Source organism: Balaenoptera physalus, assembly GCF_965194825.1.
Source record: "Balaenoptera physalus genome assembly, chromosome: 5".
Taxonomy (NCBI): Eukaryota; Metazoa; Chordata; class Mammalia; order Artiodactyla; family Balaenopteridae; genus Balaenoptera; species Balaenoptera physalus.
Genome location: NC_138884.1, coordinates 60,126,326 through 60,151,320, shown reverse-complemented (window position 1 = coordinate 60,151,320; position 24,995 = coordinate 60,126,326). Strand labels below are relative to the sequence as shown.

At 40.9% G+C, this 24,995-nt stretch overlaps 2 protein-coding genes and 1 long non-coding RNA gene across 3 annotated transcripts; 2 read left to right on the top strand and 1 right to left on the bottom strand.

Moving 5' to 3' along the window:
• Positions 1 to 87: 87 nt before the first annotated feature.
• Positions 88 to 22,143, bottom strand: LOC309661925. Its single transcript, XR_014264376.1, has 2 exons — positions 21,542 to 22,143; positions 88 to 1,958 (listed from the first exon to the last, which is right to left on the bottom strand). It is a non-coding gene; the product is annotated as an uncharacterized lncRNA (long non-coding RNA).
• LOC309661850 (platelet factor 4-like) lies at positions 2,597 to 8,042 on the top strand. The gene is made up of 3 exons (XM_082463990.1): positions 2,597 to 2,832; positions 3,113 to 3,278; positions 3,421 to 8,042. The coding sequence occupies exons 1-3, from the start codon at positions 2,742 to 2,744 to the stop codon at positions 3,506 to 3,508; spliced, it is 345 nt and encodes a 114-aa protein (XP_082320116.1). The 5' UTR covers positions 2,597 to 2,741; the 3' UTR covers positions 3,509 to 8,042.
• Positions 15,769 to 18,324, top strand: LOC309661858 (growth-regulated protein homolog alpha-like). Its single transcript, XM_082464003.1, has 4 exons — positions 15,769 to 15,933; positions 16,030 to 16,153; positions 16,256 to 16,339; positions 17,152 to 18,324. Exons 1-4 carry the CDS (start codon positions 15,843 to 15,845, stop codon positions 17,165 to 17,167), a joined length of 315 nt encoding a protein of 104 aa, XP_082320129.1. The 5' UTR covers positions 15,769 to 15,842; the 3' UTR covers positions 17,168 to 18,324.
• Positions 22,144 to 24,995: the final 2,852 nt, after the last annotated feature.

Here is a 24,995-nt window from a genome sequence, read left to right as displayed (position 1 = left end):
TTGCTTATCTCATAGAGTTGATGTGAAATTAACAGTTAATAAATTCAAAGTGCTGAAGATAATGAATGTCACACAATAACCCATATGTCAATGTTAGTTAGTATTTATTATTATTACCATTAGCATTCCCAGTGTTACAGGGAAGAAAAACGAAGTTCAAAGAGATTAGGAAATTTGCCTCAGAATCAGATGACAGAAAGTAGGTGACAGAGTGGCAATTTGAAACTGTGCTCTTAACCACATACCATATCACTTTGCTTGATTTTTCTCTCTCTAATTAAGAGATTACATTATATAGCACATAATGTTATTGACACGGAAAATAGGACTTGATACATAAATAGCATACTGCACATACTATGATGATTATAGGAGAAGATATCAGTTCATCTATCCCAAACTGCACATGGACCTTGGGGAGCATTCATGTATCAAGCACATAGTTCACAGTCTCTGCATTATTAGGTTTCCTTTTATTACCTCCTCACTATTATAGGTTTCATGCCTTAGATGCTTTGTCTACAAAATAAACACTTTTATTAAGTAATAGTTAACAAATAACATACATGAATAAACATGTAATAAATAAAGCAGTAAATGGTGACTGCAGTCATGGTGATCAGTTTTTCTCCAATAATTTAAAATAGCTCAGCATCTCATTCATTTCTCTACTGGTTTCCTACTGAAACCCAACAGGGCCACCTCTTGAGACATGACACAGTTTTTACACTATGCTAATACCTCCTGCATAATGCATATGTCTCTTACTTTTGTGAGCACATATTGAATTATTCTATTTAGATGCAGAGAAAGAATGAATGAATTGTCACTACTCCCTGGGTTCCTTTATACTGCAAATATTGAAATCTGCGGGGTAAGGTTGTACAAATCCAGTATGTTGCCCATCCATATGCCAAACCACCCCTCCTATCCATTCCCTCTGTGCTAACCCAATTTGGGATCTCAAGTTTCGGTTCCATAAACATGTATGACTTATACATGCTGTACCAGCCATTGCACGGATGCTGGATATTCAAAGACTATAAGTCACAGAGACTTGCCATTGAAGAGAGTACTGTCTGGTGGGAGAGGCAGACAGGCTGACAAATAATCACAACCACAAGTTCATAGAGAGGTATGCTCCAACTACACAAAGAAACAGACACATGAACACGTCAAAGCCTCATCCTCATCATTTTCAACATTTATCATCTTCACTAGTGTAGTACTTTATACTGAGTTCCTTCCAGGGAGCTAGAATAGTGATAGACAGTACTATCTCTCACCACACGGAGCTTTCCGTTTAGGAAGAGAAACCATTTTAAACACATTTAAATATATATGCATGTGTGTGTGTATGTCATATATTTGTGTTTGTATGAGCTGTGAGAAACAGGAGAAGCAGTGGGTGTTACAAGACAACAACGGGGAACACAAGTAGCTTTAGCTGTCGGGGAAGGCCTCTGTGGGGAGGTGATATTTAAGCTGACACCAGAAATACGAATAGAACTAGCCAGCTGAATAGACAGGTGGTGGGAGAGTAAGAGAAAGCACATTCCAGGCCCAGGAACTAAATTCCATATCCCTGCAGAAATCTGGCCCTGCTGAGCATTAAGAGGTCTGCTAGTTCCATGCAGTGGGCTCCTGAGGCCCTTCACCACTGTTAGTGTGAGAGGGAGCCTCTGGCTTTGAGACGAGGGTGTGCTTTGCCCTGATCAAGAGCCAAAGTCATTCTTTTTCAGGGAAGGGAAGATGGTCTATATTGATCTCCGGACCTTTTCTGTGCAGGATTCTGTTGCATCTTTTCCACACTCAACTCCCAGACGCTCTGTGTCCTCCTGAGAGCCTCACTGCTCCCGCCAGCGGCGCAGCCCATCTCACCCTGTCACTTGTACTGGCCAGGTGGCAGCAGGCACTGGGAGATACGGCCTGAAAACTCTCCTTGACCTCTCTTCTTCCTGAGCAGAATGGAGAAACAACCAGGTAGCAATTTTTATAGAAAGCGTGCCTCCAGATATTACCGTTATAATTTTTCTCAGAATAAGAGGATAGATGAGGCTAACTGGGCTTGCTTCCTAGAGTATATTGGATGATGGTTGGTCGAGCCAGGTGGATCCCATTCAAGAGACGGAGGAAACTTTCCACATTCGCGTGAAATTTGGAACCAAGTCGTCACCTGGAGACCAAATTCAACTCTTTAGTAGCAGAAAACAATGACCAACGGCACATCTGGAAGAAACGCACCTGCCAGATTCAACTCAATGGTAATCAACAAGAAAGGCAGAAGTGAAGGGGCAGTTCTTGATGAGGCAGTTGAGAGTTGAGAAGGAAACACACTTTCCTGCTGTACCAACTGCAACACGGTGACTACAGAGAACTCTACTGTTGCACATAACCAAGAAAACATACACTTTTATAAGGCTCAAGTCCCGTTTCTAACTGCACAAATGTGCGTGTATTATATGAATCCAGGGGGGCGGTTGGATCCTGCTCCCAGCTCCCAGCAAGACTGCTGATGCCTGGCTTTTTTTCCTTTTGCCCTAATCTTGGCTGCCCAGTGCCCAACTCTGCAGAAGTGTCTCAGCTTCCGCACCGCAGTTCTCCATCCTCAACCCCAGGCTTCCGACGAAGTTGACCCACCGCGGGTATAAAACGGCCTGAGCGTCTCGGGAACCACCGGTCTGCGGAGCGCCGGCCCGGGCTGCCCCTGCGCTCTCGGCTCCTGCTGGCATCTCTGCGACATGAGCCTGACAGCGGGCGCCCGCGCCCCCGGCCCGCGGCCCAGCCCCGGGCTGCTGCTGCTGCTGCTGCTAGCCGTCGCTCTCGCCCAAGGTGAGAGCTGAATGAAGCAGGGCCTGGGGGAGGTCGGGGGCGGCGGGGAGAGAGCGCGGGAGCCCCCGGGGCTGGGGCCGAGTCTGTGCCCGTCTCGGTTCCCAGCTGTGACTGACCGAGCGCGGCTGAGAGTGCAGGCGCTGTGCCAAGTGCTGCCCGGTGCGCTCTACCACCTGGACAATAATACGCTTTCTGAGGGAGGTCTGGTTTGTGGATGAGGAAGTGAAGGTCAGACGCCACGCCACGAGAAGATCCCTAAGGTACCTCTGGCTATTCACAGAGTCGTCACTCCCCACTGTCGCCGCCCCACCCGCAGTAGACTCTGAAGGTGGAGCTGGAGACCTGGGCTGCGTGTGTGTGAAGACCACCTCTGCGGTCCTTCCCCGGCGCATCTCCAGCCTGGAGGTGATCGGGGCTGGACTCCACTGCCCCAGCCCCCAACTGATGTGAGTCCTTGCACCCCCTTCTTTCGTGCCCACCCTCTTCTCCTCTCCCCTTCCCTACCGCCCCTCTCCACCCGCCTCCCGCCAGCCTAATCCCAAATTCAAACCCAAGGACTGAAAGGCGCGCCTCTTCTTTCCCTGGCAGAGCTACGCTGAAGGACGGGAGGAAAATTTGCCTGGACTCGCAGAATTCTCTGTATAAGAAAATAATCAGGAAACTTTTGAAGACTTAGCTCTTAAATCTGTACTTTTGAAGAGTCGGCTGCCTAAATCTGTACTTTTGCTATATAGTGTTTCTTCTTCTTTTTTTTTTCATTTTCAATCTAACTGTGGAAAAATCATCTGATGATTTTATTATCCTTGAAATTCTACATAAACAAAATAAATCAAGTTGTGGTATAGTCAATATTTATTAATAGAGGAAAGAAATAATGTTGACATATCACAATTTCATATAAAGAAAAATCTCCAGAATTTTAAGCAAAAATATATTTTGAAAGAAGGTTTGGTTCAATAAAGACTGGTTTTACTTGGTGTTGTATGTTGGCTGATATATATTTGCATATTTCCATGATTATATTACTTAATAACTACTTATTTACATAATAATGTCATGATTAGCTTTGCCAATAAATATTAATTGCACTTAAGTTTTCTGGGCTGCTTTTTTTAAAAAAATTAATAAAGCAGACTCTGCTTTTATCCCCTTAAGATTTATACTTTATCCCAGTATAGAAAATTAATAAAAATGAAACTAGAATTCTCTACTACTTAGTGGAAATATACTGATACTTTCCAGAGCATTACATTAAAATATTGTACTCTTTATTGATCCTTTGATAATGCTGACATTTAACAAAAATGAAATGGTAAAAACAGTTCCTGTACTCATGTTACTGCCTGTAATAAATCCCACATTTGGCAAACTTACAGAATTGGTTCTTATTACATTCCATTTATATACCATGAGTTTTGCTCTAAGCATGAAAATGTGTTTAATAGACTTTTTCCTCAGTATTCTCAGGTTCAGTAAAACCTTATTTGCAGTTTACCACTGTTCCATGAATCTCTTAACATTGGAGATATTGAGATTGTGTGTTAAACAGCTGTGGAAATTAGGAGAGATACAGGTTGTATTTTCATTTATGCTTTAAGAAGACACTACTATACTCTGGGAAGAAAGGATGGTATTGAAAATTGGGTGTGTTAGTTACTTTGCTTCTGTAACAAAGTACCACAAACTCAATGGCTTTAACAACACAAATTTATTATCTCACAGTTCTAGACATCACAAGTCCAAAACGGGGCTTACAGGCTAATGTCAAGATGTCCTCAGAGCTGCATTCCTTCTGGAGGTTCTAGGGGAGAATCTATGTCCTGTCTTTCTCAGCTTCTAGAGGTCACCTGCATCCGTCAGCTCCTGGTCCCTCCCTCTATCTTCAAACTACATCACTCCAACCTTTACTTTTGTTGTCACCTCTGACCCTTCTTCTTATACCCTGCCTGCCTCTTAAAAGGGACCTGTGATTATGCTGTGCCCACTTGGATAATTCCACTATACCCACTCGGATAATCTAAAATAATCTTCCCGTCTCAAGATCCTTTCACATCTGTGAAATCTTTTTTGCCATATAAGGTAACATTTTCACAAGGTTCTAGAGGTTAGGATATGGAAATCTTTATTCAGCCTTCCATAGTGGGCAAGAAGGCAGAATCTAGTTGAGGCAGGAGAAAGCTACAGACCTTTACCCATGAGCCAAAGTCATTTCAACCTAAGGTGGCAATGTTTGTGTACAGGGAGGATTAGACTGCTAAGAGAAAATGGAGAATGTCCATTTCAGCCTCCTTGGGGTGGGAGAAAGGGAGGAAGCTTTGAGATAACAAACAACTTAAATAGACGCTATTTATAGAGGCTTATGAAGTGCCAGAGTATCATCTAAATTTTCACAACCACTTTGCACGTCAAGTAATATTATTCCCATTGTAGAGTTGCGGTAACTGTCTCAGAAAGGTTAAGGCGTCTCCCAAGACCAGTTTGCTAGAGGCTGAGCAGATCAGTCTGACTTTCAACTCCCCGCTCTTGCTTTCATGCTGTGCTGCCTTTCACACAAGCTAGTGGCATGTTAGCTAGTTTTTCAGAGAGGAACTGACCAAAAAACCAGTTCTTAGAGGTGGTGTATGAATTTGCCAGGGGCAAAGGGAAGAATGAAACTGCCACAAGATGACAAAGTAGAAAGACACAAGATCATTAAGTCCTCAGGATATTTATCATTCTGCAGAACTAGAATGTCTATGGGGATGGATCTCCCAACTAGTTTTCAACCATTTGGTGTTTTTCACTTTCGATCCACCTTGCGCACCTTCACCCAAATTATCTTCAAGGTCCAAAGATCTTAGCATGGCACACAAGGATGTGCTATACTCGCTTCCCCTTTGTGCCTTAGTTTCTTCATCCGTGAAATGTGGATGAGTGTCTACCTCATAGATTATTGTGTAGACTAAGTAGATGATGTATGTGAAACACTTGGCATAGTTCCTCAAACAAAGTCTGTGCTTAAAAATTAGCAATGATTAATTGTTACTATTGCTTTCTTTTCTTTTTTTTTTTTTTTTTGCTTTCAATATTGTTCTTAACACACAATTCCAGTCAGTTTGGAGTGTTGAGTAAGGCATTTAACACAGTGATTCTTGGTGATAAGTGGCCAAAAAAAAAAAAAAAAAAAGTTGCAATAGCAATAAAAGTTTCTCAAACCAAATGAACTTTGGGAAAGAATACATTGAAATTGGCTGTGAATGGCACAATACTTTTTTGCCTATTTTCCTTTTACTGCCTGCATCAAACAACACACTTAGTTGGATTCAATAACTCCTAGGTATGACTCAAAGGGCCAAAGGACCAAAACAAATTGTGCAAAGTCAACCAATGCTGGTGCCTTGTAAATTCTCCCTTCAGAATTACCTTGGCTAACCATCTGGAGAATGCTTTCAAGTGGTCGCTTTTATCAGCAATGGCACTGGGAGAGGACTCTCCTACCAGGAAAAGTCTAAATTAGAGAACAATTTACTGTAGCTGCCTGCTGTTCAAACATTCATGGAGTGATAAAGATTGAATGTATTTGAACTTGAACTATTTTTTCTTTCTTTTTCTTTTTCTTTCTTTTTTTTTTTTTTTTTTGGCTGGAAGTAGTCAGCAGAAAATGTCCCCAACCAAGTGCTTACTGCACAGTCACAGGCCCTATCAACAAACAAAACCACCAAAGGGTATTTTGCTCTGGGACATTCTTCAGCATTTTTCTAATTTTTGCTTTTTTTTTCCTCCCCTTTTAAGGTCTTTGTGGTAAAAACAGTTTCCTCTTCAATGCATAGAGTATTGAGGTCTTAGTTGGTTATAAAGATATATTCATATTTGTTTCTCATTATAAAAACAATGAATACATGCTCACTACAGATAACTTAGAAATACAAAGGAAATAAGGAGGAAACTTAAAAAAAAACTGTAATTTCACTACTCAAAATGTTCTTTTCATTTTTTAAAATATTAGTCATTTGATGTAGTTATGAGATGAACTGCTGATTTTCAATAAAATACCATTGTACACAATCATAAAAGAAACAGTAATTACTTCATTGCCTTGAAACTAGTTAGGGAGTATTCTTGTTCCAATTTTGGTTAATAAAATAAGTTTTTACTTGGCCAGAGAAATAATATCAAACCCATGTGACCTTGCATCTATTTATAGATCTATAGGTACTGTGTATGTATGTATTCACTGTGTGTGTATGTATGCATGTATAGACACACAGGCCTAAAACAAGTTTAAAATACAATACTTATACTTGCTTTGTAAAGTGTTGTGTTTTGATATTTTACTTTCTATACTTGTTACAGAACTTAGGTTCGGCTTCTTGCTGCTCAAAAGCCAATATTTGAGAGGCAAGTGTTGGTTGGAAAAGGAAAGGTTGCTTTATTCAGGAGGGTTGCAACCTGGTGAGAAGGTGGACCTCATGTCCCAAAACCAACTCTGAAGATTCTGCTTGACCATGAAAGGTCTTAAAGGGAGAAAGAATCATTTGGTGAAGGGGGTCAAAGTCTTCATTATCTTTCACTGTGTGCAGACTTTCTTTTGATTGGTTGGTGGTGAGGTAGCAGGGCGGTGCTCCAGGAATCTTGTGCTCAGTCTGAAGTTACCATCCTCCGCCTAGGTGAGGGCCTTAGTTCCTGCAGAAGAACTCAAAGGTATTTTGTTATGTATATTCCTTGAGGAGGAACCAGAGTCCTGACCCATGACTGGACTATTGTTTCTTGACTGCTCCTCCTTTGTTTCTGCATCCCCTCCCTTTCCTGATAAACAGCTCTTTGAATCTGTCCTTTGGAGCTCAGGAAAGGTCTAGGAGGCTGAATGAAGCCTATTTCCTACCAACAAGAATCGAGGGCATGGATGGGACTTCCCTGGTGGTCTAGTGGTAAAGAATCCACCTTCCAATGCAGGGAATGTGGGTTTGATTCCTAGTCAGGGAACTAAGATCCCACATGCTGCAGGGCAACTAAGCCCACGTGCCACCACTACTGACCTGCACCGCTCAATGAGAGAGCCTGAGTGCCGCAAACCATAAAGCTCATGCACCCTGGAACCCGCGTGCCACAACTAGAGAGAGGAAACCCACACGCCACAACTAGAGAGAAGCCCACGCACCGCAACAAAAGATCCCGCATGCCACAACTAAGACCCGATTCAGCCAAAAGATAAAAAATAAATAAATATTAAAAAAAAAAAGAATCGAAGGCATGGAAAGGATTTGTACCTGGGACCCCCCCCCCCCAACAGGGTGCTGCTCTGTTTCATACTAGCCTATCCTATTTATCCACTTAAAAATAAATGTTGGCCACAAGCCTATAATAAAGTGATTTCATAACCCAGTGATGGATCATAACTTGTAGTTTAAAAACATTGTCTAGTTCTTTGATTAAAGAGTCAAGTTTTAACATTTCATGTTGGAGTCCACACTCTAATTAGTGCTTCTCAAGATGCTTGGCTAGTTAGTAGGGGCAGAAAGCTCAGGAACAGCAGGACAGTTAAATCTCCTTACCTCAGTCTCCAGGCATGACTCAGGGATGGAGTCTTTGGGAATGCCATAAGGAGCAGCTTTTGAGGGGAAGATGTAACACCAAGTAGAACATTATCTGTATTGTTGAAATTCTATGTCCTTTACAGCTGGGTGCCCCTACTTAAATTCACTGCCCATTCTGCTTCAGCTATGTGCACCTTAATTTGGGGTCTAATGCAAACTGGACTGGGGGCCAAAAGTACATTGATTTCTAGGACACCTTGGGAAAGAAGCAAAGACATTCGATGAATTTAATAGTGGTTTTATAATTATTTCTTCTTCCTCTATGGTTCTTCCTTATCCCTGTAGTTGCTGGCTTTAGCCCAACAAGCTTCTGAATAAGACAGTCTGGGTTACATCTTTTGATTCTGTGTGACCCCGAGTTTCCTCAGTTTTCTCATCTGCCAAACAAGGGCAGTGATGCTCACCCCACAGGACTCTGGAAAGGAGGAAATCTCACTTATAATAGGACCCAGCATGGGCCTGACTCAAACTTCGAACCTAGTAAGGAAAAGTTACTTTTCTTTGCAGTTTTACCCCCAGAGCACATATCACTTCCAAACAGCAGTGGCCACAATCCTTGAGCTAACAAGCAACCCATTAAGAACGTGGCCAACAATCTATAACTTCCCCCGAACAGAACCACAACTCAACATGTGAGCGCAGATAACTAGTTAAGAAAAAAAGTTTAACGTGATAGACACAAGCTGTATTTTCCCTTCATGGTTAACAACTAAAAGAAAATCAAATAACAAAACCACAATGTTTATCAACCAGCATATCTATAAGATGATAAAATCCATAGGACATATGGTGATTGGAAGCCTGGCTTAACTGTGTATCTAAAACAAGGAAAAGAAATAAACTTTGGGTATAACCTTGTCAAATATTTATTTCTTTGCTTAGGCAAACACAACATGGGGATTATGCTATTAGTAGCCTGTGTTGTGGTGTGGGTTAGTAAAACTTGAAAGCAGGGCAGTCAGTGAGCAGTGTTGGAACAATCAGCTCTTATTTATGAGCTGTGTTGGAGAAAGAGTCTTCTTTTTGTGGTAATTCTAGGGATGATGATAGGATCTCCTGGAAAAAAAGGAGTAAAGCAACTTATACACACCTCCATTAGAATAACAATTAGACTGCACTCTGATTATTTGTTTATCTGTTTTCCTTCTTTAGATCAGGGAATAAGGGTCATGCTTATTAACTTCTCTTCATTCCTGCTTCCATAAAAATGCCTGACGGAGTAGGCGTTAAATAAATGTTTGTCAGATATTAGCTACATGAAACAATAACGCAGCTAGTATTAAGATGTAATACTGCAGCTGGGTGCTGGATAAGGCACCTTGCAAACAGAAAATTGGTTGAACATTAAAGAGTCTCTTCCCAACTTTGTTAAGCTCAGAGATTTCACCAAACTATCCACAGACATTGTAACACACTCATGCATTTGCCCAATAAATGATTTATATGATTTTTTTGTTGTTGTTAGAGTCACATTTGTAACTGTTAGGGAATCTGTTTAGAGTTACCCTCATCTGTCCATCTACACCTTTCAATCACACACAGATGCTATAATATGTGCTCATTAAACATTTGATTGTAGATATTCACATTCAGTGCATAATATACACATATGTAAAATACACACAACAAAGCCATACTTTCTCTACCTCCACCATAATTTCCACCATACCTAATTGGTGGGAATTTCTTTAATGTTGTCAACCACTTCGAAAATGTCAGTCAATGAACTAGCTCAGTCATACACTAGCAGAGCCCCTCCTATGAAATAAGTATCATTCAGAACCCTCTGCCTCCAAGATTATCTGAGTGTATGGACAGAGCCCAGGAGGTAAAAATAAAAACAAAAATATTTCTGACTAAAAAATTGGGAAATAATGAACATTGGAAAATACTGTGGACATTATGCTCAATATCAAGTTTTTATGATGATTCATAATTTTCCTAGTTGAAATCTGTATCTTTTGGCTATGCATGCTATTTTCTTTTGAGGTTTATACATTCATCTCTCGACTGCCTAAATTTTGTTTCCATAATACCATAATGTCATAATGATGTTTTCGTCTCCAAAACAAATTCCTTAAAAACCAATAGTGGCCTGAAATCATTTATTCATGTGTTATTTCAACAAACATTTGTCAAATCCTTAGTATGAGTGTGAACCCGACTCACATTGAAGATGGGGATGGAAAGAGAAATAAGATATGATAGCTTCTTTGCAGAGTACATAATCCAGCATGGGAGCATGTAAACCACAATGTGATCTGTAACCAAGGGCCAAGGTAAACACTTAGATGAGTTATGAGATTTCTAATGGAGGTGACATTTGAAATGGCTCCTGAGTGACAAGGGAACCTCTGGAGTCTGAGCCATGCCTATCCTCCTGCTCTCTATACATCCGTGCCTTGTTGTTAAACCCCAGGTTAAAAAAAAAAATGAACTGCTTATTTTTGTTCTCAGGTCATACTGCACTGCTTTCAGCTTCCATGCCTTTGCTCACTTGGTCCTCTTTGTCGGGAATAGGTACCCTACCCACTCTCCTTAGGTAGTACCCTCCTCTAGCAAGTTTTCTCTGACAGCTCCCACCCTTCCAAGAAGGGGAGTCAGATGCCCACCCTCCTCTGAGTGCCTATAAAGCTCGGTACATTGCTGAGTGTCATGGACCTCCAGAAAACTTCATATCTTTCCATTATACTTCCATAGGCTGTGTTTGGTAGTGGCAGGGTCTGGTTTTTATTTTTTTCCTCTTTGTAAACTAATTTAGAACCTAATTTAGTTCCTAGCTTATGAGTGATAGATAAATGTTGAAGAGATAAATGAATACATAGATTAAATAGAATAAATAGAGTTACTTGTGTTGGAAAGTTATCTGTAGCAGGTAACTTTGTGAAAGATGTGTGAAAGATGTGAAAGATGGATGGTATTAAGCCAGACTATTTCACTGGCAAGAGAAATAAATCTAATTTAAATTTAAAGAAAAAGATTTATTTGGAGGAAATTACCCCTATGTATGGGACTGGGTAACTGGGAAGAGTAAAATAGGAAAAGAGGGTGTGGCAGGGGTTCAATCCTGTTAGGTATCCTTTGAGAAGTCATGTAGAATATCTGCCTAAAACATGAAACAGGGGGGAATACTTATTGCCTGCTGTTCCCTATTTGGCAAGCGACTTTACACTGCAGTGACAAGGAGACTTTGGTGCAGAAAGCAGAGCTGAGGTGAGGCGGTGTAAGTTCACATGTGTTTGGCTGATGGCTGCAGCAACGACAGCGGGCCTACAAGATGTGAGCATCCTGGATTTTACTAATTGTCAATTCCAAAAGATTCATACCGATTGCAGGGAAAATGGAGTTTCACGACCAAAGCTTCCATTTGAAAGCTTATTCCATTTCATTAACCGTCATTGCTTGTGTGAGTTTCAAGATTGTGCACAAAAAACTGGTCTTCAACTTTTGCAAAAGTAATTGGCTTAAAGAAGCACTTGTTCAAACAGGAACATGAATTTGTTATTTGTACTAGACTAAGCATTCCTTTGTGTATAAATATCTCTGCACTGTGGTTGATGAGGATCTCATGAATTCAAATGGCATATGAAGGAGAAAAAATAACAATGAAAAAAGAAATCTTTCCTTTTTTACTTCATTTCCAAAAACAAATGATTTTGATTGTCATCTTCAGAAGTCAAATTCTACATGATCTACAGATGTTGGCTACCCCTTGACATGCTTCATTTTTTTTTTCTTGGTAGCTCCAGTAGATAAACTGGTGAATACTTTCATTTATGTCAGTTTGGGGTTGCGTCTGGAGACGATTACAGCAAACACTTTCTGTTTTTCATCAGTTACAAGAAATAGATGAGAGATTTGCACAGCATGATTAATGCTGAAGACAAACTATTTAAGCCTATGAAACATGATGATGTGTCCAAAATGGGGCAGCAGATATTTTGGATTTTCATATTTAAACAAATATGAACTCAACAAAAAACTTAATTCCCTTTCTAGGAAGCTACCAGGTAAAGCATGCATGTCCACTGATTTCACTGTAGTGGTATTCTACTTGATTTAGAAAGAAAAGTTTTTAAAAAACTTCTGTGTACCCTGCACTCAGTTTCCCCTATTGTACTATTTTACATTACATGGTACATTGGCCAAAGCTAAGAAACCAATATCGGCACATTACTACTAATGAAACTCCAGACTTTATTTGAATTTCACCAGTTTTCCCACTTACTATCCTCTTTCTGTACCAGGATTCAACCCAGGTACCACACTGCACTTAGTTGTCTTGTCTCTGTACTTTCCTCTGGACTGTGACAGTTTCTTAGTCTTTCCCCAGTTTCATGATCTTGACGTTTTCAGAGAATGCTGGTCAGCTATTTAATAGTCCCCAATTTAGGTTTGAAAAAATGTTTTTCTTATAGTTGAACTGGGGTTATGAACTTTTGGAAAGAATACCTAAGAGGTGAAGTGACCTTCTCATCACATCATATCAAGGGTACATGATATCAACCTGACATCACATTGATGATATTAACCTTCATCATCATCATTTGGATAAGAGAATGTTTGCCAGATTTCTCTATGGTAAAGTTACTATTTATTCAGAATTGGACACTTTAAGAAAATATAACAGGCTATACCAATGCCACAGGAGAGAGTTATGCTGTTAGTGAAATCAAACTATGGAGGTATATGACCATTGTCTGTGTTTGCATTTTAAAATAAAAAAAATTTGAAACATTCAGCTAGTGGAATTATAAACAGATTTTTAAAAATCACTCCTCTCTGGAAATTTTTAACCGTATATCATAGAGCATTTTTATCATAGCACAATGGTTAAAAGCCATTCTGTCTGGGTTAGAATTCCAAGGTTCAATACCTTAGGGAAGTTCCTTAACCTCTCTGCACCTCAGTTTCCTTATTTGCAACCTGAAAGTACCACAAAGATAATAATAAATACTATCACAGAGATGTTTGGAAGATTGAACGAGTCAATATAACTCATTGTATAACTCTTAGAAGAGAGCCTGGAATTTAGCACAAAATGATTGTGCTGCATCCCGGAGTGGGTACAGAGGTTTAGTAACTTGCCAGTGGTATGTGGCAACTAAATAAAGGAAGCAGCCTCTTTCGTATTTACTCAGAGCCCTGTGTGCTCTTCTAATTGGTCAGCTACCATGTTTGTTGAAGAAAAAAGCAAATTTTCAGTGACTTGTTAAAGTTTGTTCCATAGACAAAAGTTAAGAGAGATTAGAGGAAAAAATAATCTCTTCATGCCTTTCTAATTTATATAAACTTTAGAAACTGAGTCTGCATTATTTATGATTAGAAAACAAAACAACATATCTTAGAACTTTTAAAGACTAACTTTTGTATATCTGGGCCAGTTTCCCATGAAATCCAAAAAAACAATTTATAAGAAGGGGAAAGATCACACAAACTGTCAATTATTCTTGAGCTTGTCACCATATTTTATAGCCTTTAGATTATTTTTCATTTCCTACTGCTTAATACAAATGTTAATATCCCTTTAATTTCCCCGGTGTTTCTCACAGGATCATCCTGAAAAACACTAGAGTATTTTTAAAGACAGTCGTTCATTTTAAAAACCTTTTCCAATAAATAAGGTGGGGAGTCTTTAACTCAAACTCTTTTCTAACAGCTGAGGTGATTGAAAGTAAGACTACAAAATAAATCAATGATAGGTCTCAAAAGTAAAAACAACAACAACAAAAAACTCAAAACCCAACGTAAGTGCATCTCCTAGTAGAGTGTAGCTGTGCCTTCCTTTCAGAAAGCCTGACGCAGAAATTTTTTAAATATAAAGAGAAAAATTGGGGAGTGAACATTTCCATTAACTTTTTTTTTTTTTTTTTTTGGTTTCTTGGATATAGAAGGATTCACAACAGGTAGAGTTTCTGCTTAAGCGCTGTTGGAAAAAGCTAGTTCTATTTTATTCATTTAATAAACATTTATAAGGCATTTAATCCTTGCCGGCTCTCACACACGTTGACTCATTTCTCATAACCACCCTGGGGTAGGCAAAGAAACATTTAACAATGTGCAGGTAATAGGTGGCAACTAAATGCAAGCGGCTTCGCTGCTCTGGCTTCGGGATCCAAGTTCTCACTCACTGAGCTGAGCTGCCCAGAGCCCGGGCCCTAGACACCCATCCCCGGGCCAGAGGCCATTTCTTTCTCCTCTTCCCACTCTCATCATACTCCACGTCTCCAAGAAGTCTGAATCCAATCCTCTAGATTTAATGTTGAGTCAATGCAAGAGCTCTAACACTTCTGATGAAAAAATAGTAAAGACGTCAGGTGAAGAGACTGAAATTCCTGGTCAGAAAAGAGAGGCATGTCACTGTGTCAAGAAAAAGGAAGACCAGCACTGAAGGTCCCCCTTCAGTGAATGGAACGGTGTTTTATGTGTGATTCGACGTTTCATGTTTCATCCGCGCGCATCCAGAGTAAGCGTGCTATGCGGCAGGTACCCACTCCCTGGTGTCCATGTGCTATTTTGTCCAAGGACAGAACCAGAAGAGGTGACCCCGACTAGCCCGCCCGCAGCTTCAGCGTGACCACCAGTTCCATATTCTTAGATCAACTCAACCCTCCATACGTGGAAAAGGAGATCTGCAGGGAATTTTGGAATTCCAACATTGCTGAGAGAAGGAATTTGAGCAGGACACAAAAAACTAGGTCGTGTTACAGCCCTCAGCTTTCACTGAAATTAACCCCGGATTCAACTTTTGACACTGATCCCAGTTCCCACCAAATGGAAAACATAACCAAGATATTCTAAGTGTGATTTGAGAATATATAACATGAGGAATAAGCTGAACATTCTTCTCTGGATTCCGAGGTGTCGGCTGTATTTTTGATAGAGAGCATTCAGTCCACAGGTATGAAATAAGCAAAATCGAAATTTAGAGAGACAGAATATATAGAATTAGAGGATAGACAGCTAAGCAAAATCTACCCGCTTACTCCTCTTTAATTCTCCCAGGTCTGATAACTAAAGAAACAAAGTCTCCCTAAAACTGTCTCTCCACCCCTGTGAGGGTCTCGCGAATCCGCCCCCAGCGCTTTGCCCGCTCTCCGCCCGGAGACCAGGGGATGGCGAGGCGCCCACGGCCGCCCTCGCAGGCGGTAGCCCCGGCGTGGCGGCGACTCACTCCCCTTGCGGGGATTTCGGCGCAGAGACGACACCCCAACCCCTCCCCGAAGGCGCGGATTACGCGGGAGGCCCGCGGGGCCGCGCCTTCCTTCCGGACCGGGAACTACACGTGCGTCGGGGAATTTCCCTGGTCCTGGGCTGCCGGCTCCTGTCTGATCGGGATAAAAGGGCTTCGCCCGGCTCGGGGAGCCACAGAGCCCGCTCCGCCAGCCCTCCAGCCCGCCTTCCCGCCGCACGCAGCGACCCTCCGAGCTGAACGCCATGGCCCGCGCCGCGACCCCCGCCACTGCCCGGCTCCTCCGCGCCGCGCTGCTGTTCCTGCTCCTGGTGGCCGCCGGCCGGCGCGCAGTAGGTGCGACCCGGCGCCCGGCATCCCCAGGGCGGGACGGGGGGCGGGTGGGTGCCCATCCCGGGACAGCCCCCTAACCGAGTCTCTCCCTCCCCGCAGGGGCGCCTGTGGTCACCGAACTGCGCTGCCGGTGCCTGCAGACCTTGCAGGGGATTCACTTCAAGAACATCCAGAGCGTGAAGGTGACGCCCCCGGGACCCCACTGCGGCCAAACGGAAGTCGTGTAAGTGCCGCCGCTGTTGCTGTGCTTGTCACCCCCGCCGTCCCGACGCTCCCACCCCGAGCCCCCGCCCGACCTCACGTGGATTCTCCCTTCTCTCTGCAGAGCCACTCTCAAGACTGGTCAGGAAGTTTGTCTCAACCCTGAAGCTCCCATGGTTAAAAAAATCATCAATAAGATGCTAAACAAGTAAGTTACGGTTTTTATTCACACGTGTGACTAGACTCAGGCATCTGCCTCCTGAAAATTATATCAGAGAAACCCAGGATTTAGCTGAGGGACTGAAAAACCATTATTCCACAATTAAATTTGCCATTAAGATCATTAATCTGCTCTGTTGCCAGAAGGATATTTTCAGTGCCTTCCATCCTGGCCCCTGACTCCCCATTCAAATGAATGTGGGTTAAGCTGCTTTCTTTAACATGGACAGTTATGCTAAAAAGCTTTCCACCTGTTTAAAAAACACAGGCATTTTTTTCTCCCAGTTCTTTCTGGACCTCACACCTGAAAAGCAGAACCCTGGTTTTCTGCAACATAGGCACTAAAGCTTAGTGGCGAAGAGCTGGGACTTTGCAGTGACACAGTACTGGGTACAAATCTGGGTTCCAGCACCTATTAGCCATGTGACTCAAGGACAATTATTTGGTTTATCTAAGACTTAGTAAAACAGGGAAAACAATAGTAGCTACCAAATCGGTTTGCTCTGTGGCTTAAGTTAGGCCCAGTGGGACAGGTAGAGAGAGTAATCCTGGCCTTTGTTGCCCGTATAGCCAATAATACAGAGGAGAGCACAGGCCCCACCCTCATTCCTAAATAAGAGTCTCCAAGAGCCTAGAGGCCTCTGCCACACAGCATAGTGGGTTACAGGCAGTAGTCACTTGGTGCCAGCCTGGAAAGACTGGAGTCAGAAATCTCTGGAAACCAAGGAGCAGGACAGGAGAAGAGTGCTGTGCAGTCGGCTTTCTGGAGCAGCTAGTAAGGAAGACCTTTTCTCCTTACAGGGACAGCTCCAGCTGACCAGGGGGAAGGAAGAAGCTCCCCGATGGCTGTTCCTGAAGTAGGCCCTGCCCTTACAGGGATCAAAGAGGAAAAAGAGGAATCGCCAGCTCCTGCGGCCACCTGGATCGGGCTTAATATGTTTCAACATCTCTTAGGAGGCTTCTCCCACTTATTTATTTACTTTTTATTTATTTATGTGTTGCTTGGTTTTCAAAGACTCTGTTAATATTTACACGTAACATAATTAAGGATGTGATTGACTCTACTCGCACACTGTATCATTAATTTTATTATTTATTTTATGAAAAAAACCCAAGTTAATTTAGTCCTGATTCTTATCTAGTTTGAAGTAGAAGGGTTGCACATATTCTTCAGTCATTAAACTAATATTTCTGAGGAGCCCACAGCATGCCAGCCCCTGTGACAGAGACTGGGGCATCCAAACAAATAGTGAGGTCATTGTCAGCATGGGGGGGATGTATGTGTACATCTAGTTTTGTAAATGTTTAAAAGAATGTTCGTTATTATTTATTGAAATGATTTCAAAATATGTGGTCAGCATTTCTCATGTTGCCGCTTTAAGAACTACAATGTTCTAAATATCCTTTGGACATTTTATGTCTTTCTTGTAAGGCATAATGCCTTGTTAGTGTTAATTATGCAGTGCTTTTCTATATCTTACAAAAGAGAGTTTAAATATTTATTGATTTACAAAGAACATGAAAATAAAGTATTTCAAACTAAACAAGTTTTGTTTCATTTTTTTGAGGAAAAAAGGTCTGTCTTTACTAGATAATCTGATGATTTACATCAGTGTTTCTCAACTTCTTTTTCTCCTCCTGGGCATTCATTTGCTACGCAGATAAATCAAACTATAAGTTATACTTAATTTCATCTGGTGATAGCTGTCACTCCCCTTGGCTCTCACCTACTCAAGAATGTACTTTTCCAAACTGTGCACCGGCCCCTCCCCATCCTGTGAGAGTCACTATGGTAATATACTGCTGTTTTTTATAAGGGGCTCCTTGCTACCTTGTTACTCAAGTCTACCTCTTTAAAAAATTCTTCCATTCTTTTTTTTTTGGCTTTTTAGTTTTTTTTTAACATCTTTATTGGAGTATAATTGCTTTACATTGTTGTGTTAGTTTCTGCTATATAACAAAGTGAATCAGCTATACGTATACATATATCCCCATATCCCCTCCCTCTTGCATCTCCCTCCCACCTTCCCTATCCCACCCCTCTAGGTGGTGACAGAGCACCGAGCTGATCTCCCTGTGTTATGCAGCTGCTTTCCACTAGCTATCTACTTTACATTTGCATTTGGTAGTGTATATGTGTCAATGCCACTCTCTCACTTTGTCCCAGCTTACCATTCCCCCTCCCCGTCCATTCTCTACAGCTGCATCTTTATTCCTGTCCTGCTCCTAGGTTCTTCAGAACCTTTTGTTGTTGTTTTTTTTTGATTCCATATATATGTGTTAGCATACGGTATTTGTTTTTCTCTCTCTGACTTACTTCACTCTGTATGACAGACTCTAGGTCCATCCACCTCACTACAAATAACTCAATTTCATTTCATTTTATGGCTGAGTAATATTCCATTGTATATATGTGCCACATCTTCTTTATCCATTCATCTGTTGATGGACACTCAGGTTGCTTCCATGTCCTGGCTATTGTAAACAGAGCTGCAATGAACATTGTGGTACATGACTCTTTTTGAATTATGGTTTTCTCAGGGTATATGCCCAGTAGTGGGATTGCTGGGTCGTATGGTAGTTCTATTTGTAGTTTTTTAAGGAACCTCCATACTGTTCTCCATAGTGGCTGTATCAATTTACATTCCCACCAACAGTGCAATAGGGTTCCCTTTTCTCCACACCCTCTCCAGCATTTATTGTTTGTAGATTTTTTGATGATGGCCATTCTGACGGGTGTGAGGTGATACCTCGTTGTAGTTTTGATTTGCATTTCTCTAATGATTAATGATGTTGAGCATCCTTTCATGTGTTTGTTGGCAATCTGTATATCTTCTTTAGAGAAATGTCTATTTAGGTCTTCTGCCCATTTTTGGATTGGGTTGTTTGTTTTTTTGATATTGAGCTTCATGAGCTGCTTGTATATTTTGGAGATTAATCCTGTCAGTTGCTTCATTTGCAAATATTTTCTCCCATTCTGAGGGTTGTCTTTTTGTCTTGTTTATGGTTTCCTTTGCTGTGCAAAAGCTTTTAAGTTTCATTAGGTCCCATTTGTTTATTTTTGTTTTTATTTCCATTTCTCTAGGAGGTGGGTCAAAAAGGATCTTGCTGTGATTTATGTCATAGAGTGTTCTGCCTATGTTTTCCTCTAAGAGTTTTATAGTGTCTGGCCTTCCATTTAGGTCTTTAATCCATTTTGAGTTTATTTTTGTGTATGGTGTTAGGGAGTGTTCTAATTTCATTCTTTTACATGTAGCTGTCCAGTTTTCCCAGCACCACTTATTGAAGAGGCTGTCTTTTCTCCATTGTATATTCTTGCCTCCTTTGTCAAAGATAAGGTGACTATATGTGTGTGGGTTTATCTCTGGGCTTTCTATCCTGTTCCATTGATCTATATTTCTGTTTTTGTGCCAGTACCAAACTGTCTTGATTACTGTAGCTTTGTAGTATAGTCTGAAGTCAGGGAGCCTGATTAACATTTTCATTCTTGTAGCTATCTTAACAAGAACTCTCATTTCATTGCTTTTGCTAAAGGATTTTTCAAAGAATTGTTAACATTTTAATGAAACTGATGGTGAAATGGTGATAAAGAGGACTTTTTCTTCAAAACTCAAATAATTTGTGTCATCAATAGAAAAAGTGAGTGGCTGATTAGTTAATCCATAAAAAGATGTAATTGATATTTCGGTTCAATTTTGTAACCTTCATTTATAAGTATCTACAAGTTAGTTTAAGTTTATCCCAACCCTTTATGCCAGTTGATCAAATACAGTAGAATGGTTTTAAGATTTGAATGTGTTAGTTCCCACCCTTCCTGGTGCAATTTTAGGGAACTTGATGTATTGCTTAGCCTGAGAAAGCCCCCTAGAATTTGATCTTCAGCATTGTCCCAGGATAACTGCAGTACACCAAGTTTCCAAGACAGAAACAAAGTTGTTACGTCACGTGAAGAAAGATCCCTTTATGTGTTGCTTGGTTTTCAAAGACTCTATGTTAATATTTACATGTAACATAATTAAGGATGTGATTGAATCTACTTGTACATCATATCATTAATTTTATTATTTATTTTATGGAAAAAACCCAAGTTAATTTAGTCCTGATTCTTATTTAAAAGAAACCACACTCCAAACCTGAAAAGGAACAATGTTTGTGGATGTGTGGGGTGTGTGTTATCTCTGATTCAGGACTCATTCAGGAAATCCTAAGCCCTAGGTAAAGGCCTTCAGCAGAGGCAACAAGGTGAGGCTGGCTTCCTGAATACTTGAGATCAAGTTCAGGCTTGCTCCAAGTAGCTGGGTAAATAAGGGCTCTAAGTAGCAAAAAACAACCTCTGTGTGCTTTATTTCACAGTTAAAAAACTTAAAAATGATAATCTCTTCATAATTCCAATGTATTGATTATGATCGAGATGAGAAGGAAGAAACTTTGTGAATTACAGAGTAAATAAATATAAACTATCTAGACGCTCCATAAATGCTAGCATTCACTCACTAACCCCAAGTCAGAGGACGTGGGAAAATGTTTACAAGTGGGACCCAAAGGGTTCAGTTAAGACCTCACACTTAAGACCAGTCCTTACCCTCAAACACGGAGTTTGCTATACTGGCCACTTAGCTCTTGTCAATACAGAACATGCCGCTTAAAAAGGAGAAAGATGTTTCTATTCACATGGTGATTAAAGGCAAATGTTTCAAAGAATCAGATTTACTTTGGAGTAAATTACAGCTCTATCAGTTGTGGACTGAGTGATATTGGGCAAGTTCCTTGACGTAACTTTATTTTCCCTTCTATACAGTAAAGGTAATAGCAGAATACCCTTTATGAAGTTGTGCAGGGATTTAAATGTTATCAATGGCTCCAGGAATCTGCCATTGGTCCTCAGGCCAACTCCATGGGTGTTGTCTCAGTCTCAGTCCTGGACCAGGTGGATATGTAGTGTAGTTTTCACACCAAATTTCCCTGAGACTTTCCTAGTACAAGGCAGTTCCCGTTGGACATGTTATGGCAGGAAATGAAAAGGCATGTGAAGTAGTGGTCATAGGATGAAGTAAGTAGGAAAAGAATATTATGTGTCACATCACAACTTTGAGAGATCATCAGTGGGAAACAGCAATGGCAACAGTGACTGAGATTTCCTGAGCAATGTTACTAAATGAGCTAGAGCTGGAGAGGAGAAAATATGGCTTACCCCATTTTGTCATTGTGAGTCCTTCTTTGTGAGTCATATTGAGATGTCCTCTTGGGATTTCCAGAAGTAACTGGAGAAACACTGGGAGATGGCAGAGGTGGCAGACCTGCAATAGCACAATGGGGGCAATCCAGAATCACAGATGCTGCTATTTCTCCTTTCTCTGACTACTCATACCAATAACAAGGGGAGAGGCTCATCCTGTCTTCACTGTTGGTGCCCCACTCATATCCCCTGTGCTTACTGATGAGTTACGAAGTTGCAGTGGGCAACATCTATATATGCTAGTGGCTTCTCAACTCAAGCTCCTCTCTCCTGCTTCTTTTCCTGCGAGCTTTCTCCATTTGGGGGTATAGAGGCGGGAATCGCAGAGGAGTTTGCTCAGCTCACAGGTGGGACGGCCTGTCATGAGACAACTCTCACTGAAGGTCAGGAGTTAGTGGATGTGTATTCTATTTTCTAGTTGGACATTTCTAGAAGTAACACTACATATATACACTTTCCACTTCTCTCTTCATTATGTTCATATTTTCTTTTAAATGCTTTAGCATATTTATAATAGCTGTTTTAAAATCCTTGTCTATTAGTTCTATAATTCTGCCATTTCTGAGTCTATTTCTGTTGCCTGAATTTTCCTCCTGGCTATGGGTTATGATTTTCTACTTCTCAGGCTGTGTAGTAATTTTTGATTGGGTGCAGGAAAATTGAATATTCTATTGTGGAGCATCAAGATTTTGTTTTCTTCTTTCAGAGTCTTAGTCTTTGTTCTGGCAAGCAGTTAAGTTATTGGAGTATCAGCTTGATCTTTTTGAGGCTTGTTTTTAAGCTTTATCAGGGTGGTCTAGAGAGAGTTCTTTGCTTTAGGGTTCACTTAACTGTACTGCTAAGTCATGCCTCTTCTTTGTCTCTACTGAATGCCCTGAGTGCTCACAAGACCTCTCCACTCTAACAAGTCAGACCTCAAGTATCTCCCCACCTCATAAGAGGTCTGAGAATTGCTCAGCCTAAACATCTCTGGACATCCTTTCCCTGACCATATGTGACTTAGTGTTGATCAAAGAGACCCAACAGAAGTTCAATGTCAATTTCCAGAGCTCTATTTTCTTTAGCAAGCTCGTTAATAACTATCATGATGTCCTGAGCCTATTTTTTAAGTTTTGGAAAACTGAATTATTTTGAATCTTTCAATATTTGGTTATTTTATCTTTGTATCCTTCCTTATTATCATCATAATATCTAAACATGTTGATAACATAGTATTTTGTGATCTCTACTTGGTACGGAAGAAAAATGAGACTCAGAGAAATTAAGGTGGTGTCTGAATAGTGTTTCTAACTTATTTTCAGCATTTTGGTTTGTATAAAGGCCAAGATCTGATGAGTCAATTGAATGCTGTCAAGTTATTGTTACTTATCTCATTTTAAGATTGAAATAATTTTTTCCCACTTTCTTAATATGCCAAGACTGTTGTCTTAGTCCATCTGGGCTGCTCCAACAAAATATCACAGACTGGGTGGCTTATGAACAAAAGATAGTTATTTCACACAGTTCTTGAGCCTGGAAGTCCTAGGTCAGGTAGCCAGTATGGTTGGGTGAAGTCCCTCTTCTGGGTTGCATCCTCACATGACAGAAGGGCTGAGACAGCCCTATGGGGTCTCTTTTATGAGGGCACTAATCCCATTCATGAGGGCCCCACACTTATAACCTAATCACCTCCCAAAGACCCCCACCTCCTAACACCATCACATTAGGGGTTAGGATTCCAACATGTGAATTTTGGGGGAGATACAAACATTCAGACCATAGCAGCCCTTCACGAAGCTATGCCTCTTTGTGCATTTCTCTGTCTTAAATGTTTGTCAGCCTTTTGTTAATATGAGCTTCTTTCATCTTTAACAACTCCAGTGTTGCCTCCCCTGTAAAGTCTTTCCTGGCTCTGCAGGGGAGGTCCTCCCTCCTCTGTCTCCAGGGTGCCTATATATTACAACACAGATCACCATCTAGTTTAATCTGCTTACATGTCTGCCTCTCCACACAGACTATGAACTTCTCAAGAGCAGAAACTCAATTTTTATTCTTTAAATACTTAGTGTCCAGCAAAGGCCCTGGCATGTAATGGATGTTCAGTAAGAATTGGCAAAAGAGAAGACATCATTTAGAATAAGTTTACCTTAGACTATATCAGCCCTCAGTAATCACTGATTCTTCAGATAAATGTTGTTATGGGTTGAACTGTGTCCCCCCCACTCCCATCCCCCAGATTCATAGGTTAAAATTCTAACCCCCAGTACCTCATTTAGGGATAGTGTCTTTACAGAGGTAATCAAACTAAAGTCAGGTCATTGGGGTGGGTTATCCAATATGACTGGTGTCCTTACAAAAAGGGGAAATTTGGAGTTGGATGTGTGCACAGGGAGAACAGCATGTGAAGATGAAGATGACCATCTACAAGCCAAGGAAAGACATACTTGGAACAGCTCCTGCCCTCATAGATCTAAAATAGAACCACCTGGCCAACACCTTGATTTTGGACTTCTAGACTCCAGAACTGTGAGACAAAAAATTTCTGTTGTTTAAGCCACCCAGTCTGTGTTATTTTGTTATGGCAGCCCCAGGAAACTGAAACAAATGCTTTGGTGTTTGGTTTGTTAATGCCAAAAAAAAAAAAAAAAAAAAAAAAAAAAAAAAAATGTGGTCAGTATAGGATAATTAAGGTCATTTATAAAACTGCTTAAGGAAAAAAACTGAAGCTCATAATCCACTTTTAGTTAATTCAGCTTCAAGCAAACTGAAGCTGCTACCTTCAAACCAGTAGTAAGCTGTAGTTTGCTGTTCTTGACAGGACAAGGGTTGTTGTAATCTGAAATTCATTCCGTATCTTTATAGGTTACCTATATTGTAAGTGTAGTTAGAGCTTGGAAGATTCTATTATAACCTTGAGTGGTATTATGCAAATAGGCACAAAAGCCAAAAGCAAATACTTGCTGAGGAAAAGCATCTTCATTTCCTACGTTGTACAAACATGACCTTTGAAAAGATGTATAGACATTTTTTTTTTTAATTCCATTCTGTAAGTTACTAACTGCAGCTGGCACTGAACCTTTCACAATTATACAGTTTCACCCTCAGGGAATAATGGGTTAATTTCTCTGTTCAACAAATTCATCTCATCATGCCCCAATGCCCCCAATTAAAACAAAGCTTGAAAAACAAACCCAGCTTCCTTATTGGCTTGTAAGTGACAAGCATGCCACTTGGTAAGCTGCTCCTTTTATTTTTCAGTGGAAAAAGAGTGCAAGAACAACAAAAGTTACCCAGGGTTACAGAGAGCACATAAAAGAGGGCTGCAGTATTGATTTCACCGTTCAGACTAGGATCAAGATCAAGCATAGATATGGCTACTGAGAGCTCACAAATACTCCTCATGCTGGCTGGCTGTCCTGGTCCTGGGCAT